We start from the raw sequence: 20,062 nt of genomic DNA, 5'->3' as shown, positions 1-20,062 counted from the left end.
AATAAATGCGTTTTGAAAGTTCGCTTACAATGGAACCTATGCTAGTCGGCCTATTTTGCCTGTAAAGCGCTTAAAAAAAAACCCATCCAAACACCTCCATCATGGTGTTATATACACGCTGTAAGTATATATGTAATGTCGTAACAGAGACGTTTATTATAACTTGTAATATTTACATATTTTGCTGATTTTAAGTATACGGCGGCGTATGGAGTTTAATGTGTGTTTATTACGAACGCTTTTTGTAAAACAAAATGTATGTACCGGTAACTGACTTTTTTGCGTTTTAATATTGTGAACTGGGATAGGATCCTTCCACCACCGCGACCCCAAGAGGGACAAGCAGTAGAGGATGGATGGATATTTTTTTTGTTTTTTTTCACATCAAATTAAGCTGACAATTTCTTTTAAAACAATTTGTTAGCAAAATGCGTGTTTTAAAAATTCAGTGTTTAAAAATTAATTGTATAAAAATCATTGTATAAAAATTCACTGTATAGAAAATCAGTGTAAAAAAATTCAGTGCTGAAAAATTAAATATATAAAAATTCAGTGTAGAAAAATTTGCTGCTTCAAAAAGCAAGATCCACTTTCAGTAAATTAATACTGAGGCATTCGATCCTGTCTCAGAACCAGCCAATGAGGTGTCAAGTTTGAAGTCACTGACACAGGTCTTGCAAAACAGCATAGAAAAGGCAGTTAATTGGGCTACCTGGGCGTAATACAATGTGTTAAGTTGTTTCCAGAGGAAAGTAAATGTATACTGTACATTGGCTACTTCAAATTACAGTATATTCAAGTTTAATTTATGTAGTATTGTCCCTTGAGAGGATGTAATAAAATGTTTTTTGTTTAGGTTGTGGGGTACACATAAAATCCAGTCTCCCAGTGTTTTGCGATGATGTCACGCGAGTTCCACCAATCCCCATGAATTATGCTCAACTTTGCCCATCTTTTTCTTGATATTACATCATTGATTACTTTATTTTCAGCAAATTTCTCTATTATAATTACAGAAGAAAAATCACAACTATTTAATGCAACTTTCACTTTCTCCTGCAATTTTTTGCAACAAACACCTACAAAAACCCCTGCACTTTCCATTGTATTTTTTGGGAAGAAATTCAGGCATCTCAAAAAAGGCCTGCGACATCCTAGGGGGACTGGTAAATTGCTGTCAAGTTAAAGGCCTACTGAAATGAAATGTTCTTATTTAAACGGGGATAGCAGGTCCATTCTATGTGTCATACTTGATCATTTCGCAATATTGCCATATTTTTGCTGAAAGGATTTAGTAGAGAACATCGACGATAAAGTTCGGAACTTTTGGTCGTTGATAAAAAAGCCTTGCCTGTACCGGAAGTAGCGTGACGTCACAGGTTGTGGAGCTCCTCACATCTGCACATTGTTTACACTCATGGCCACCAGCAGCGAGAGCGATTCGGACCCCATTAATTTGAGCGAGGATGAAAGATTCGTGGATGAGGAAAGTGAGAGTGAAGGATTAGAAGGCAGTGGAAGCGATTCAGATAGGGAATATGCTGTGAGAGGCGGGTGGGACCTGATATTCAGCTGGGAAAGACTAAAACAGTAAATAAACACAAGACATATATATACTCTATTAGCCACAACACAACCAGGCTTACCGGTATATTTAATATGCCACAATTTAATCCGTATAACAAACACCTCCCCCCTCCCGTCCATACAACCCACCAATGCAACTCAAAGTACCGTTCACCTCCGTAAAGTTCATACAGCACATATATTTCCCCAAAGTTACGTACGTGACATGCACATAGCGGCACGCATGTACGGGCAAGCGATCAAATGTTTGGAAGCCAAAGCTGCCTACTCACGGTAGCGCGCCTGCTATCCAACTCAAAGTTCTCCTGGTTGTGTTGCTGCAGCCAGCCGCTAATACACCGATCCCACCTACAGCTTTCTTCTTTGCTGTCTTCATTGTTCATTAAACAAATTGCAAAAGATTCACCAACACAGATGTCCAGAATACTGTGGAATTTTGCGATGAAAACAGACGACTTAATAGCTGGCCACAATGGTGTCCCAATATGTCCGCACAATCCGTGACGTCACGCGCAAACGTCATCATACCGAGACGTTTTCAGCAGAATATTTCGCGGGAAATTTAAAATTGCACTTTACTAATCTAACCCGGCCGTATTGGCATGTGTTGCAATGTTAAGATTTCCTCATTGATATATAAACTATCAGACTGCGTGGTCGGTAGTAGTGGGTTTCAGTAGGCCTTTAACCAATGTTTAATTTAAGATGCAAATAAAGCACACTTGATTTGAGATTTTTTTTAAATGTTGTCCTTTTTGTTGTTACAAAATAATACAACTTTAAAAAAATGCTGCTGCAAAATCTAACATTTAGACTGCAACAATCATAACAAACCCACACAATGCTGAAGAGACTATACAGTTGAGCCTGTATTTTCTGCTGTGTTTTTTGTGAAAATCATTAGTCTTTTTTTCAGAAAATACAAATGACATAAATGCCCATGATCAATTTATGTGAAACTCTGGTCACAGCTGGTATTAAACATTTTACAATTGTATTTATTCTTGTTTCTGTTGTTTTTTACCAGGTGTTTGCAACCAAGATGATTGGATCAGTGCTGTCCGCCCAGTCATTGAAAAAAGAATACAGAAGTAATTATTTTTTTCCATGTTTTGACTATATTATAATGTACTTTCAAACACCAGCATGCACAGCAGGAGCCCTCAAAAACGTATTGCCTGACTGACACATAGTAATATTTAATCAATTACAATAACTCTACATTTTCTTCAACCATTTCATTACTTGGCCTTGTTTCATAGTATCAAATCATAATGAATATCGGTCAAATGTTTCTCTGTATATACATGAACACAATTTTGTTTTAATGTGCCACAAATCATTGTCACTAAGCGGGCCTCTTTCTCAGGTACAGTGAAGGAGAGATTCGTTTCAACCTAATGGCCATTGTGTCAGACCGTAAGATGATATACGAGAGGAAGATTGCAGAGCTTCAGACACAGCTTACTGAGGTAAGATGAAGCAAATCAGTAGAAACCTTGAAAAGGACTTTGAAAAGTTTGAAATCATATTTAGGCTTGCAACTCCTGCTGCTTCATTATTTACATTCTTAATTTGCCTTCCTAAGAATCAATTTTGAAATGCCATCTATTGCTGTCTAATGTCAATTTGTTCGATACAATATTACACAAAATATTGCATAGTAACGTCTATGATTTGTTGACCTTTTTCCTGGTGGAAATGTTTACTCTGTAATTCAAAGCACTGCTATTATCGCCACTGGGTGTTGTCTGAACGTCCTCTATTTCTGTCATACAAAATCTAATTTTGCTTAGTCATCCTGACTACAATCAGTACATGCATTGTGTAAGCCTCAAGCGCTGAACGTCAGCACAAGCTGTTTTTAGTTTCTGCTGCTTTCAGTCAACCTCGAGTGAATAGATGCGGGGCAGTTTTTTTGTTTTTTTTCAATAGTTAATTGTTTTCATGCTGAGTTGTTTTGCTCTGGAGGCAAAGCAGGTCCATAATTATCCTGAACACCACTCAACAGATGAAGTCATTTTTAATTGTTCCTCCATTTCTCTGATTTTGAGTTCTACAGGTATTGTTTGCCTTAAGCACAGGTCTTAAGAGAGGGAAAAAAAAGGTGCTTGAACCAGCTGTGGAATCATGCAAAAATATATTTATTATTTATACATACTAACTTGTATTTTCTTTCTAGGATGAGCCAATGGACACAGATCAGAGCAGCACCTTTTTAAGCTCCATTCAGTCGGAAATCGCCAAGTATCAACTCCTTATTGATGAGGAAAATCTGAAACTTAAAAGATATAAGGTTGGTACCAAAGTAGTTGATTCCTTGCTGATTTGGTAATTTTAACCCCTTATAGGGATATGAACAGTCCAGGATTTGTGTGATAAGTTATTGTGCCCAAGAGAGACAGAATGTGTTTACAACTTCCAGAAAAAAAACATGAAATCATGGTTATAAAATAATTTGCGTTAGATTCAGGACAAATAAGTATCTATCCTACTGACCAGCAATTCTGACACTCATAGACCTATTGTGGGCCCATCAAGCACCCAAATAAGTCTTGTCCCTATTAGAAAAATACTCTTAAGCTCAATTTGTTAAGTGGATAAATGACCAGGGTCACAGTAACAGACTCTTCCGTCTACCTCGTCAACACAAAGGGAAAGAGCTTAAGGACAAGATTGTAGACCTACACAAGACTACAGATGGGTGTTGTTTGCATTTGAACTGATACTACAGTCATGCCTCGCTACATTGTGCTTCAGCTCTTGCAGTTTCAACACCGCAGATTTTTTGAAAAATACATTCTATATGTTTTTGGCCTTAAATTAAGTGTTGAAATACGTTTTTTTGTATGTATTACAGTTAGAGATGTCCGATAATGGCTTGTTTGCCGATATCCCGATATTGTCCAACTCTTAATCACCGATTCCGATATCAACCGATACGATATATACAGTCGTGTAATTAACACATTATTATGCCTAATTTTGTTGTGATGCCCCGCTGGATGCATTAAACAATGTAACAAGGTTTTCCAAAATAAATCAACTCAAGTTATGGAAAAAAATGCCAACATGGCACTGCCATATTTATTATTGAAGTCACAAAGTGCTTTTTTTTTTTTAACATGCCTCAAAACAGCAGCTTGGAATTTGGGACATGCTCTCCCTGAGAGAGCATGAGGAGGTTGAGGTGGGCGGGGTTAGCGGGGGGTGTATATTGTAGCGTCCCGGAAGAGTTAGTGCTGCAAGGGGTTCTGGGTATTTGTTCTGTTGTGTTTATGTTGTGTTACGGTGCGGATGTTCTCCCGAAATGTGTTTGTCATTCTTGTTTGGTGTGGGTTCACAGTGTGGCACATATTTGTAACAGTGTTAAAGTTGTTTATATGGCCACCCTCAGTGTGACCTGTATGGCTGTTGACCAAGTATGCCTTGCATTCACTTGTGTGTGTGAAAAGCCGTAGATATTATGTGATTGGGCCGGCACGCAAAGGCAGTGCCTTTAAGGTTTATTGGCGCTCTGTACTTCTCCCTACGTCCGTGTACCAATCCGTACAGCGGCGTTTTAAAAAGTCATAAATTGTACTTTTTGTACCCTATACCGATAATTTACAATATTACATTTTAAAGCATTTATCGGCCGATAATATCGGCAGTCCGATATTATCGGACATCTCTAATTACGGTGCAGTATTTTTTATTACCGACTTGTGGAGACCAAGCAGAGTTTTGTTTAAGGGTTACACTGCTAATCTTGGCGCAACTGTATCTTCACTGCAACAAGCATCAAATTAACTTTTAGGAGAACAACTTTTTGAAGGACTTCAACTCCTGCCTCATCAATCACACATCCCCACGTTAGTGAGCCTTTGAAGCCAGCAATGTTAAACGACGACAACCGGAAGTAGCAACGGACATTCAGGTAGCACTTGAGAGGGCTACCTGAGACTGCTATAAACTATTAGCTCCTGTCCAGTCAAAGTGGAGATGAACTCTTTTGATGCACTTCAACTTCAACATCAATAACATAACTTTGATGTGATCGACACAACGCAGACACGCAAAGTTAACACGGAATGCTAACAATGCAGCTTAAAGGCCTACTGAAACCCACTACTACCGACCACGCAGTCTGATAGTTTATATATCAATGATGAAATCTTAACATTATAACACATGCCAATACGGCCGGGTTAACTTATAAAGTGACATTTTAAATTTGCCGCTAAACTTTCGGTTCGAAACGCCTCTGAGGATGACATATGCGCGTGACGTAGACCGGCGAACACGGGTATGCCTTCCACATTGAAGCCAATACGAAAAAGCTCTGTTTTCATTTCATAATTCCACAGTATTCTGGACATCTGTGTTCGTGAATCTGTTGCAATCATGTTCATTGCATTATGGAGAAGGAAGCTGAGCAAGCAAAGAAGAAAGTTGTCGGTGCGAAATGGACGTATTTTTCGAACGTAGTCAGCAACAACAGTACACAGCTTCTTTGTTTACATTCCCGAAAGATGCAGTCAAGATGGAAGAACTCGGATAACAGAGACTCTAACCAGGAGGACTTTTGACTTCGATACACAGACGCCTGTAGAGAACTGGGACAACACAGACTCTTACCAGGATTACTTTGATTTGGATGACAAAGACGCAGACGTGCTACTGTGAGTATGCAGCTTTGGCTTCTAAACATTTGATCGCTTGACCGTATGTGCGCAACTTTTTTTTGCGTATGTACGTAACTTTTTAAAAATATATAAGCTTTATGAACCTTGGGTTAGGTGAACGGTCTTTTGGGCTGAGTGATTGTGTGTGTTGATCAGGTGTTTGAATTGTATTGGCGTGTTCTATGGAGCTAGGAGCTAGCATAGGAGCTAGGAGCTAGCATAACAAACACGCAGGTGTTTTTATGCAGGATTAATTTGTGGCATATTAAATATAAGCCTGGTTGTGTTGTGGCTAATAGAGTATATATATGTCTTGTGTTTATTTACTGTTGTAGTCATTCCCAGCTGAATATCAGGTACCGTGAGTATGCAGCCTTGGCTGCTAAACATTTGATAGCTTGACCGTATGTGCGCGTCACGTACGTAACTTTTTAAAAATATATAAGCTTTATGAACCTTGGGTTAGGTGAACGGTCTTTTGGGCTGAGTGATTGTGTGTGTTGATCAGGTGTTTGAATTGTATTGCCGTGTTCTATGGAGCTAGGAGCTAGCAGAGGAGCTAGGAGCTAGCGTAACAAACACGCAGGTGTTTTTATGCAGGATTAATTTGTGGCATATTAAATATAAGCCTGGTTGTGTTGTGGCTAATAGAGTATATATATGTCTTGTGTTTATTTACTGTTGTAGTCATTCCCAGCTGAATATCAGGTCACCCCCGGCTCTCACAGCATCTTCCCTATCTGAATAGCTTCAACTCCCCACTAGTCCTTCACTTGCACTTTACTCATCCACAAATCTTTCATCCTCGCTCAAATTAATGGGGAAATTGTCGCTTTCTCGGTCCGAATCTCTCTCACTTCATGCGGCCATCATTGTAAACAATAGGGAACTTTGCGTATATGTTCAACTGACTACGTCACGCTACTTCCGGTAGGGGCAAGCCTTTTTTTTATCAGATACCAAAAGTTGCAATCTTTATCGTCGTTGTTCTATACTAAATCCTTTCAGCAAAAATATGGCAATATCGCGAAATGATCAAGTATGACACAGAATAGATCTGCTATCCCCGTTTAAATAAAAAAAATTCATTTCAGTAGGCCTTTAAGGTGTAGCTGCAACTGTCAAGTGGACCAACTTTGTGCAGAACAATTAACACCTGTGGTTTCACACAGGGAAGCACGGTGCTAACTTCAAGAAATTACCCAAATTGTGATCAACTAATTCCACATTGTGGCCGTGTTTTAGTGGCTAACGAGAGCGCTCTTTGCCTACCCGTGAAAACTGTAGTTTACAGTAGAACAAACTCAAGGCTCCTAGATGGGGTGAAGCAAGTGTAAAGTTAAAATATTTACAATGTCTTAAACATTTTTAATGCTCTCACTAGTTAAAAATGTGCGGCAGCAGTGTTTATGGATCTAACTAAAGCATTTTAAAACTTTTTTTAATTTTTTTTTAGCATTATTAGACCCTTTTAGACATAGAATAACACCCATAAACACCTATACATGTGTTTTACCCAATATAGTCACTTTGAGTGTGTTCAGTACTTGCAGCAACCACATGGAAACACTATTGTATTTTCCGGACTATAGAGCACACTGGTATATAAGCAACTACATTTTAGAAGAAACAAATATTTTACATATATTAGCCACACCGCACTATAAGCCGCAGATGTATACGTTACATGTTGTATGCTTGCATATTCGAAATAAACTCAAACTCACTATGAAAATATTTGATTCATTAATAGTAATCCTACTTCACCGAAATCCGGTCATGTCCGGTCCCAATTAACTCCGATAAACAAGGGATGTCTGTAGTACCAAATTGGTACTTTTGAAATGATGCCCAAAGTAGTACTTAAAACATTTAAAACATACACATTTTTGTGAAAAACTAACATATTTTTCGGATCATAAGTCGCTCCGGAGTCTAAATCGCACCAGCCAAAAATGCATAATAAAGAAGGAAAAAAAACATATATAAGTTGCACTTTTTGGGGAAATTTATTTGATAAAATCCAACACCAAGAATAGACATTTGAAAGGCAATTTAAAATAAATAAAGAATAGTGAACAACAGGCTGAATAAGTGTACGGTATATGATGCATAAATAACCAACTGAGAATGTGCCTGGTATGTTAACCTAACATTTTATGGTAAGAGTCATTCAAATAACTATAACATATAGAACATGCTATACGTTTACCAAACAATCTGTCACTCCTAATCGCTAAATCCCATGAAAATCTTCTTCCTCTGTGTCGCTTCTAAACAACTCTGCCAACTCCAAAGCTCAAATCAAATCAAATCAACTTTATTTATAAAGCACATTTAAAATTTACCACAGGGGTAGCCAAAGTGCTGTACAATGGGCAGGTTAAAAATAATACAAGAACCGAGCAAACACAACACAACACAAGGTAGACAATGCGCCGCTTCCTCTTCTATCGGTACGTCGCTTACGTCAGAGTCATCGTCAGTTGCAGTTCCAATTATTCCAGCCTTTCTGAATCCGGACAGTATGGTTTCGGTTGTCACTGAAGCCCATGCTTTGTCGATCCATCCAATGACATCCAGAAAAGTTGCATGGCGCATTCTCCCGGTTGTCGTGAAGCTGTGCTCTCCATCCATCATCCACTGCTCCCGCAGGTTGCGCAGGACTGCCTTAAAGCCCTTCTCAGTTTTTATAAGTTACTGCCAATGTTGAAATGATCAATTTTCATAGGTACGGAAGTAGTAGCAGGTAGCATCTTTTTTTTTCACAATGCACTTCTACCATGACCCGCCCCCGCCAAATTTTTATTGGTCGACGTGTGTGTGTAACGATTGCTGATATACGCCTAGTCTCTTACGTGAATGAGATAAATAATATTATTGGATATTTTACGGTAAAGTTTTAATAATTTCACACATAAATCGCTCCAGAGTATAAATCGCACCCCCGGCCAAACTATGAAAAAAAAACTGCGATTTATAATCTGAAAAATAGGGTAATGCCTTTTTAACAAGAATTACAATCCACAATACATTGTCATAATTATCACAGCAAAACCAGCAACAATACAGAAGATGGAGAATATACAAAAAAAAATGACTTTCTTGTGTTGTAATGTTGATGCTCATAGTTACGGGGTTCATGAATCCGTGTTTCTTACCGTGCCCAGTTGATAGCTAGATAGATAGTACTTTATTGACTCCTTCAGGAGAGTTCCCTCAGGAAAATTAAAATTCCAGCAGCAGTGTACAGAATTGAGATCGAATTTAAAAAGTAAATAATGGGGGTATAAATGGAAACAAAATAGAAAAATATTACAATAAGAATAAAAATAAAAAGCAACAATGAGAATAAAAATATAACAGTAAAACAAGAATATAACAAGAAAAACTAGGCAGTAGTGACCATGTTATGAAAAAGTATTGCACTGTTATTGTTTTGCATCCCGTCATCCTAGTACCCCCCCCTAACTCCCCAGAGAGGAGTTGTACAGTCTAATGGCGTGTGGGACAAAGGAGTCTATTAGTCCTGCACTTGGGATGAAGCAGTCTAGCACTGAACAGGCTCCTCTGGCTACTGATAACGGTATGCAGAGGGTGACTGGCATCATCCAGGATGCTCACTAGTTTTTCCACAGTCCTCTTCTCTGCCACCGTCACCAGTGTGTCCAGTTTTATTCCGATCGTAGAACCGGCCCGCCTGATCAGTTTCTCCAGTCTGGAGCTGGTGAATTGGGATTGGTGAATAATGAGGAAGTGATGTGTTTTTTTCCGTGTAGCCTGGTTGTAGGTAGCGCTAGCGGTGTTGTATCTCTGGGATGCTGTTGACCTGTTTAGAAAGTGCAAGCGACTGTATGTGCCCTACTTACAAGATGTTACTATAATATCATCAAGCACTTGTTGCAGGTTACTGAGTCTGCATTCATTTAGCACCCAAATTAGGCACTGTTACAGTAGCTTCTTTTTTCAGTCTGGTTACTATCATTAGCGTCGATAGCAGTACTGTTATTGGGCTGTGAATCTTTGGACACCACACAATTCGATTCGATTCTTGGGGCTAACGATTTGATTTAGAATCGATTCCCAATTCAAAACTTTTGTCGATTCAAAATATATACTTTTTAATAACATTAGGTGTCAGTTCTATGATTAACTACAAACCCCCAAACCAGTGAAGTTGGTACGTTGTGTAAATGGTAAATAAAAACAGAATACAATGATTTGCAAAACCATTTCAACCTATATTCAATTGAATAGACTGCAAAGACAAGATACTTAACGTTCGAACTGGAAAACTTTATTTTTTGCAAATATTAGCTTATTTGGAATTTGATGCCTGCAACATGTTTCAAAAAAGCTGGCACATGTGGCGGAAAAGACTTTGAGAAAGTTAAGGAATGCTCATCAAACACTTATTTAGAACATCCCACAGGTAAACAGGCTAATTGGGAACAGGTGGGTGCCATGATTGGGTATAAAAGCAGCTTGCATGAAATGCTCAGTCATTCACAAACAAGGATGGGGCGAGAGTCACCACTTTGTCAACAAATGCGTGAGCAAATTGTCCAACAGTTTAAGAACAACATTTCTCAACCAGCTATTGCAAGGAATTTAGGGATTTCACCATCTACGCTCCGTAATATCATCAAAAGGTTCAGAGAATGGGGAAAAATCACTGCACGTAACATTGAATGCCCGTGACCTTGGATCACTCAGGCGGTACTGCATCAACAACTGACATCAGCGTGTAAATGATATCACCACATGGGCTCAGGAACACTTCAGAAAACCCCTGTCAGTAACTACAGTTTGTTGCTACATTTGTAAGTTTAAGTTAAAACTCTACTATGCAAAGCGAAAGCCATTTATCAACAAAACCCAGAAACGCTGCCGGTTTAGCTGGGCCTGAGCTCATCTAAGATGGACTGATGCAAAGTGGAAAAGTGTTCTGTGGTCTGACAAGTCCACATTTCAAATTGTTTTTGGAAACTGTGGACGTTGTGTCTCCGGAACAAAGAGGAAAAGAACCATCCAGATGATGGTGGTATAAGGGTGTATTAGTGCCCAAAGCATGGGCAAGGCACCATTAATGCTGAAAGGTACATACTGGTTTTGAAGCAACATATGTTGCCATCCAAGCAACGTTATCATGGACGCCCCTGCTTATTTCAGCAAGACAATGCCAAGCCATGTGTTACAACAGCGTGGCTTCATAGTAAAAGAGTGCGGGTACTAGACTGGCCTGCCTGTAGTCCAGACCTGTCTCCCATTGAAAATGTGTGGCGCATTATGAAGCCTAAAATACCACAACGAAGACCCCCGGACTGTTGAACAACTTAAGCTGTACATCAAGCAAGAATGGGAAAGAATTCCACCTGAAAAGCATCAAAAATGTGTCTCCTCAGTTCCCAAACTATACTGAGTGTTGTTAAAAGGAAAGGCCATGTAACAGTGGTAAAATGCCCCTGTGACAACTTTTTTGCAATGTGTTGCTGCCATTGAATTCTAAGTTAATGATTATTTGCAAAAAAAAATTAAGTTTTTCAGTTCAAACTTTAAATATCTTGTCTTTGCAGTCTATTCAATTGAATATAAGTTGAAAAAGATTTGCATATCATTGTATTCTGTTTTTATTTACTAATTACACAACGTGCCAACTTCACTGGTTTTGGGTTTTGTACATTCCTCCATAAAATAAACAGACAGCTGTGATACGTTTCTGTATTACTTAAAAAAAACTGGTTTTGTTGAATACAATTCTACCCAAACATTTAATAAAGTCAAACAAAAATCAGGTAACACGAGAAGTAAATCACACTTCTCTTTTGTAAAGTAAAATCTGTACAGCAGGTTGGGGCATCTACATCAACAATATCATTTGCCCGAGAGGCTGGATAGGACAGATTAAAAAAAAATAAAAAAATGTTTGTATATATATATATATATATACAAACATTTTTTATAAAAAAAATAAAAAATGTTTGTATATATATATATATATATATATATATATATATATATATATATATATATATATATATATATATATATATATATATATATATATATATATATATATATATATATATAAACTTTTTTTTACATTTTTTTATTTGTCCTATCCAGCCACTCTGTACTTTTTCTTTTTTTAATCGATTTTTTAATTTCTTTTATCGATTAAGAACATTCGAAAATCTATTTTTTTGACCACCCATTCCGTAAACCAGTTTCAGTACCCACCCTGCACAAGACTGGAATGGACTCAAAGACCATCGGCAGGAAGATTGTTGAGAGAAGGACTGTGATTGGCGCGATAATTTGATTGTTAGTGAACATTATAGTTAATGCAGAAGTTTGATTTATTTTGGTTTGCTCTTTTTTGAAGGGACTGCTATGACCACAAGGTGAAATTGACAGTGTCGTTTTTTTGATTTTCTAACAATCCATTCTTGTCACACACCTCTTTGGATCCCTGTATATTCTTACAGGTTGAAAACATTAGGAGAAAGCACAACTATCTTCCCTTCATTATGGAGTTATTGAAGACATTGGCAGAGCACCAGCAGCTAATTCCTTTGGTGGAGAAGGTGAATATCCTTTTAAACGCATTTCAATATTTTGTTACTTTAAATTATTACAATAATCGACAGTTTTGAAAATTAGAGTGCAAAATAAGTATGTCGAAATAATTTGATAATTTAAGGGTTTGTTGAAAATATGTTAAATTAACTTTCTGATTTTTTTTTTTACCAGGCAAAGGAGAAACAGTGCGCCAAAAAATCCCAGGAGGCCAAGTAATCATGATCACACTTCTGAAAAAGGCCTTTTGTTATGTACACACGCACGCAGCACACACACACACACACACACACACACACACACACACACACACACACACACACACACACACACACACACACACACACACACACTGAGGCCTACAGTCATGATCTTTTTGCCTGTTAGCCATATATAAATTGTGTACATCTGCCATATGCACATTTGCAGCACTTTTTCCACTGTGTTATTGCATCCAGGCTTCAGAACTGTGTTGCAGGTGTAGCAGAGAGTGTCCATGTGTGTTCATCAGGTTCCGTGCATGATCGAAGGAAACATGTTGAAATTGTCTTATTTTCATAATAAAAGTGTCAATGAATTTGCAAATGGGTTGTGTTTTCATGAACAGATGTCCTTCAATGGTGTTTTTAAACCCATCTGTCTAGAATAGCTTTTTTGTGAGCGTATTAACATTACAATCACTTTTGTGACTTGTGGTGGTGCCTGACTGCCACCTGCTGGTTGCACAGAGTTATTACAATGAATGGATAAATAGAGCATAGAAATGCTACCATGCAGTTTGGGTTCTGTAACATGTTCCAAAAGGTTTGATGAAGGCCGACTTGTATTTAAGAACAACAACAAAAATCCATAAATGATTCAATTCCAATTAATCCAGTTAAAACATCCCCCAAAAATTACATTCTATATAGAATACAAATTTAACTTGCACATTTTATATAAAATAATACAAATTTAACTTGCAGAAAACAATGTTGCATACATATATACACTTGATTTGAATTGAATGTGCACACTTTTTTTTAGCTTACTAATAAAATGACTTCTGTGAATGCACTGAATAGAATCAGCCAGGGATGGAGAGTGGTTGCTGGTAATTTTCACAACTTTATTTGCCCTTGTGGAAAAAAATATTAGGCTTTCTGTGGCCCTAAACAATATTTTGTTTGTGGCCCCATTTCGGTCTTGAACTGAGGCATATACGGTCGTCCCTCGACAGAAAGGTGACTGACTATCTTGGTGTTATTTCATGCCTAGAGGGTTTTCTTCAAATTAAACAAAATATTTAGAAAGTCTTTTGCTATGCTCTAGTTATGAAAACATTGAATATTTCCTACTTTGCGGAAATTAATTTAATCAATTAACAGCGATAAACGAGAGATTGCTGCATTCATAAGTAAAATAATCATGTATGATCAATAAACAAAGACTACATTGAACACTATAATTCAGTTCAATATGTGTTAATATTCCAGATAATGTCCAATGTTTGTATGAATCGTGGAACTATGGACAAGCTCTATATTGTAGCGTCCCGGAATAGTTGGTACTGCAGGGAATTCTGGGTATTTTTTATGTTGTGTTGCGGTGCAAATATCCCGAAATGTGTTTGTCATTGTTGTTTAGTAGGTTTCACTATATGGCACATGTTTATGACAGTGTTGGCGCTGTTCATACCACCACCCTTAGTGTAACATGTATGGCTGTTGACAAAGTATACGATTAATTCGCTTGTTTGTTTGCGTGTTCAAAATTAACTTGAGCCTTAAAATGTTAATGATCTTTCAGAGTGACAGCTTTTCTTTATATCTTCAATTAGAGTGGTCGGTATCTCCACCCGCCATGCAGCCAATTCTAAACTGCTATGCTGCTTCAGCATTAATTAGAAGAGTAAATAAAACACAATAAATGGGCAAAGATAATGGAAAAAAACCTAATGTTCGTAGGACATATCTTTGGGGAAAAGGGTTCGGCCGCGGGATAAACAAATAGTATAGTGGTACGGACGTATTTCTAAGAGAATTTGTCTAAATCGTTCTTGATGACTGCGTTCAATGCTAAATTGGCTTTTAGGGTTTGGGATGCGGCCATGATGCTGCTAATCCGAACTAAAACCATCACAAAGAACATGTTGACAATTCAGGCCATCAAAGTAGAACAAGCAAACACCTGCAGAGCAAGACTACCAAGATGATCAGCTACTTAAGTGACCGGTTGCCATAACCAGGTGCCATATATATATATATATATATATATATATATATATATATATATATATATATATATATATATATATTATTTTTTTTTTTTTTTTTTTTTTTACTATTTTGAAGAGCTAATTGGAGACGAAGGAAACTCGTTTCAGCCGCTTGTACCCGTGACCTTGTCCTTTCGGTCACAACCCAAAGCTCATGACACAGGTGAGAATAGTAATGTAGATCGGCAGGTACATTGAGAGCTTTACCTCCCGGCTCAGCGGACCGATACAGGATCACTGCAGACGCCACACCGATCCGCCCGTCAATCTCACGATCCTCTTTTGCCCTTTACTCGTGAACAAGACTCTGGGGTACTTGAACTCCTCCCCCAACCCATGGATGGCATTCCACCCTTTTCCAGGCGAGAACCATGGACTGGCTTTGGAGGTGCTGATTCGCATCCCAGTTGCTTCACACTTGGCTGCGAACCGATTCAGTGAGAGCTGAAGATCCTGGTCAGATAAGGCCATTAGGACCACATCATCTGCAAAAAGCACAGACCTAATCCGGCAGCCACCAAACCGGATCTCCTCAACGCCCTGACTGCGCCTAGGAATTATGTCCATAAATTATGAACAGAACCAGTGACAAAGGGCAGCCCTGGCGGAGTCCAACCCTCACTGGAAACGGGTCCGACTTACTGCCGGCAATGCGGACCAAGCTCTGACACTGATCATACAGGGAGCAGACCGCCACAATCAGGCAATCCAATAGGACCACATCATCTGCAAAAAGCACAGACCTAATCCGGCAGCCACCAAACTGGGTCTACTCAACGCCCTGACTGCACCTAGGAATTAAGTCCATAAATTATGAACAGAACCAGTGACAAAGGGCAGCCCTGGCGGAGTCCAACCCTCACTGGAAACGGGTCCGACTTACCGCCGGCAATGCGGACCAAGCTCTGACACTGATCATACAGGGAGCAGACCGCCACAATCAGACAATCCAATACCCCATACTCTCTGAGCACTCCCCGCAGGACTTCCCGAGGGTCACGGTCGAAGGCCTTCTCCAAGTCCACAGACCACATGTAGACTGGTTGGGCAAACTCCCATGCACCCTCGAGTACCCTGCCATAAGTATAGAGCTGGTCCACAGTTCCACGACCAGGACGAAAACTTTGGTAGCTTATGTAAACTACTTTTCTGAAGTTCTTATTTTGTTTGTGCAGACAGATAAGATCCAGCTTGCAGCACTTGTATTGTGAAGGCCGAAACTGTGCATTTAGTCTTTGTGCTCTTGTGTTGTTTTGGAAAGATGGGGCAGTGTTCAAATAGAAATGGTCTCTCGAGTTCCTGTCTTCTGTCCTTTATTTATTTATACTGAGTTTGCACTTGTACAGTATGTCAATATAGCGACCAATGTCTTCGTGAGGATGGATGATAGGATAGGATCATCCAGACAAACTCCTACGTAGACAAACTCCTCCTATGTATCAGGGAAACACAGTGTGGAAGCATGGAAACACAAATTGAGACTAGGGATGTGCCGATCGATGGGCCACCGATCAGAATCGTCCGATTTTCATGAAAAATCACGTGATCTCCATTGATTAATGCTTTTCAATGCTGATCACAAATGCCGAGTGTATTTATTCTTAGTCCACTGGTTGACAAGACAGTGGCTAATTGTGTGCCATGTGCGTCGAATGGACGATGGCCGGACCCCCAAAGACATCCTCTACGCAAAGCTTGCCTACGGCAAGAGGACAACGTGACGGCCGCATCTCCGCTTCAAGGATGTCTGCAAGCGTGACCTGAAAGCGCTCGACATGGACCTGAACACCTGGGAAGAGCTTGCTCAGGACAGATCCAGCTGGAGACACAACGTGAACACAACTGAAAGCTGGCGAGGCAAAACTCTGCCAGCTTGCAGATGAGAAGCGAGCTCAGAGAAAGAGCAAGCACCTACATCCTGTAACTGACTCGACCTACAAATGCACCAAGTGCAACAGAGACTGTCACTCCCGTGTGGGTCTGTACAGCCATAGTAGACGCTCTATGACCAACTAAAACATATCCAAGGGGCGTCAGTCTTTCGAGACTCACGGATGCCAACAACATTGCAGCAAATAAGCTCCATATCTTAGTATCTGAAGTGTTATCACTGGAGGACAAGACTTAACGTGTTACACACCGAGTAAGAGCAAACAAGAAGGCCTGCTAATCGCTAAGCTAGCTGGCAAAACAGCTTGACACAACAGAAGAAATTAGTAATTTGTAAAGTTGCCTAAATGTAGTTGGAACCATGTTACAGCAGAAAGTAAGCAGATATTGACTGGAAGTTAACAAGTAGATTAATAGGAGTGTAGAGAAGGGGGGTCCATGCTACGACCCGCCAATGACTTTGATTTGGCCCGCGAAAAGACACGAGTCCAATTAGCAATTTGGTCAGGCATGGAGTTGTCCATCCATCCATCTTCAACCGCTTATCCGGAATCTGGTCGCGGGGACAACAGCTCTAGCAGAGACCCCCAGACTTCCCTCTCCAGAGCAACATTAGCAACTTCCTCCTGGGAAATCCCGAAGCGTTCCCAGGCCAGAGAGGAGATGTAATCCCCCCCACCTGGTCCTTGGCCTGCCACGGAGTCTCCTCCCAGTGTGACATGCAACGAGGACCTCCCTAGGGAGACGCTCTTGAGGTGTCCGCACGAGATGCCTGAACCACCTAAGCTGGCTCCTTTCCAAGCGAAAGAGCAGCGGCTCTACTCCGAGTCTCTCTCTCGGGTGACTGAATGGATGTATGGAGTTGTCATAATACATTAGCTTAGCCTGTGAACTTTTAGCTGATGTTGAGACACCATCTGATGGTCAATGAGAATAACTAGACTCAGTGACCATTCATTATACTTGCATCAAAATACAGCACAGCTGTTAATTATAAGTCACAATCCAAACAACCTTCCCTAGTCATGGTGCAAGAAAAAAAACACTCAGCACAAAAATTCAACAAACATGGTCACTAAACTTTGTAGATACTATATACTATGTATCAATTACACTCGTTTAAATCCGTTACAAGGGATGATGGGAAAAATGCAAAACACTCTCTCCACCCTTGTCCATGTTTGGCGCATTTTGGCTAGTTGATATTTATGATTGGTTCTCGCCCGGGAAAAGGGTGGAGTGCCATTTCCGGGTTGGGGAGGAGATCTTGGGAGTTCAAGTACCTCAGAGTCTTGTTCACGAGTGAGGGAAAAGTGGATTGTGAGGTCGACAGGCGGATCGGTGCGGTGTCTTCAGTAATGCGGACGCTGTATCGATCCGTTGTGGTGAAGAAGGAGCTCTCAATTTACCGGTCGATCAACGTTCTCATCCTCACCTATGGTCATGAGCTTTGGGTTATGACCGAAAGGACAAGATCACGGGTACAAGCGGCCGAAATGAGCTTCCTCCGCCGGGTGGCGGGGCTCTCCCTTAGAGATAGGGTGAGAAGCTCTGCCATCCGGGAGGAGCTCAAACTAAAGCCGCTGCTCCTTCACATGGAGAGGAGCCAGATGAGGTGGTTCGGGCATCTGGTTAGGATGCCACCCGAACGCCTCCCGAGGGAGGTGTTTCGGGCACGTCCGACCGGTAGGAGGCCACGGGGAAGACCCAGGACACGTTGGGAAGACTATGTCTCCCGGCTGGCCTGGGAACGCCTCGGGATCTCACGGGAGGAGCTTCACCAAGTGGCTGGGGAGAGGGAAGTCTGGGCTTCCCTGCTTAGGCTGCTGCCCCCGCGACCCGACCTCGGATAAGCGGAAGAAGATGGATGGATATTTATGATTGATCACAAAACTTTTAAGAAGGTTGTCAGGCCAGTAAACAAGGTAGAAGTTGAACCTTCACATACTTTTAACAACCAGTTATAATACACACTAATTATATATCCATTATAATAGTATTTTATATATACATACAGTACATACATCTCGTTACTTCGGGCCTCAATTCGCGAGCTGGAGCATACATTTAGATGAGGTCTGTGATATACTTTATGGCCAATACATTCAAAGCTTTTAAAAAACAAACAGTAAAATGTTAAAATCCATCCTAAAACGAAGAGAAAGCCAATGCAGGAACATGTTTTGTTTGCTGTAAAAATCGTGCCGCATGGTTGGTTAAAGTGCATTTTGACTTATTCCAGCGTAAAGTGCATTACACTAGTCGAGACGTGGTGCGATAAAAGTTTGCATGTCCTGTTCAAATTCTTCAAGAGACAGATAAGATTTGATATGTGATGACAGCTGAAGATGATAAAAACTTGATTTGTTTGTCTAACGTCAAACTTCTTTAAGACTGGTGGCGTTGGCACATACAGAGCTCTTAAGAAAATCTAAGTGTAAGTAAGAGTCACTATTGCATAGCAACACAACTTCACTTTTTCTCAATCAATCAATCAAAGTATTTATATAGTCCTTAATCACAAGTGTCTCAAAGGGCTGCACAAGCCACGACGGCATCCTCGGCTCGGATCCCACATCAGGGCAAGAAAAAAACTCAACCCAATGGGATACAATGAGAAACCTTGGAGAGGACACATCTGCATCCCCTTCTTCTGATACACTATATCATATATATACCCATCCAAATGATCAGAATCAGGTGTCTTAATCACTTGGCCCGGCCACAGGTGTATAAAATCAAGCACTTAGGCATGGAGACTGTTTCTACAAACTTTTGTGAAAGAATGGGCCGCTCTCAGTGATTTCCAGCGTGGAACTGTCATAGGATGCCACCTGTGCAACAAATCCAGTCGTGAAATGTTCTCGCACCTAAATATTCCAAAGTCAACTTTACTATAAGAAAATGGGAGAGTTTGGGAACAACAGCAACTCAGCCACGAAGTGGTAGGCCACGTAAACTGACAGAGAGGGGTCAGCGGATGCTGAAGCGCATAGTGCAAAGACTTTCTGCACAGTCAGTTGCTACAGAGCTCCAAACTTCATGTCACCTTCCAATTAGCCCACATACAGTACGCAGAGAG

At 40.1% G+C, this 20,062-nt stretch overlaps 1 protein-coding gene across 1 annotated transcript in view; it reads left to right on the top strand.

Moving 5' to 3' along the window:
- Positions 1-13,418, top strand: part of uchl5 (ubiquitin carboxyl-terminal hydrolase L5) — a 35,148-nt gene extending 21,730 nt beyond the window's left edge. Inside the window, exons 7-11 of the mRNA XM_062027592.1 lie at positions 2,615-2,678; positions 2,957-3,059; positions 3,770-3,883; positions 12,743-12,841; positions 13,008-13,418. Of these exons, the coding sequence (XP_061883576.1) occupies positions 2,615-2,678; positions 2,957-3,059; positions 3,770-3,883; positions 12,743-12,841; positions 13,008-13,052 (425 nt within the window). The 3' untranslated portion in view covers positions 13,053-13,418. The remainder of the gene's footprint in view (positions 1-2,614; positions 2,679-2,956; positions 3,060-3,769; positions 3,884-12,742; positions 12,842-13,007) is intronic.
- The last annotated feature ends 6,644 nt before the right edge of the window (positions 13,419-20,062 follow it).

The sequence above is a fragment of the Entelurus aequoreus genome, linkage group LG19 (genome assembly GCF_033978785.1).
Source record: "Entelurus aequoreus isolate RoL-2023_Sb linkage group LG19, RoL_Eaeq_v1.1, whole genome shotgun sequence".
Lineage (NCBI taxonomy): Eukaryota > Metazoa > Chordata > Actinopteri > Syngnathiformes > Syngnathidae > Entelurus > Entelurus aequoreus.
Note: the sequence above shows the minus strand (reverse complement) of the source record. Positions and strands in the feature narration are given on the sequence as shown.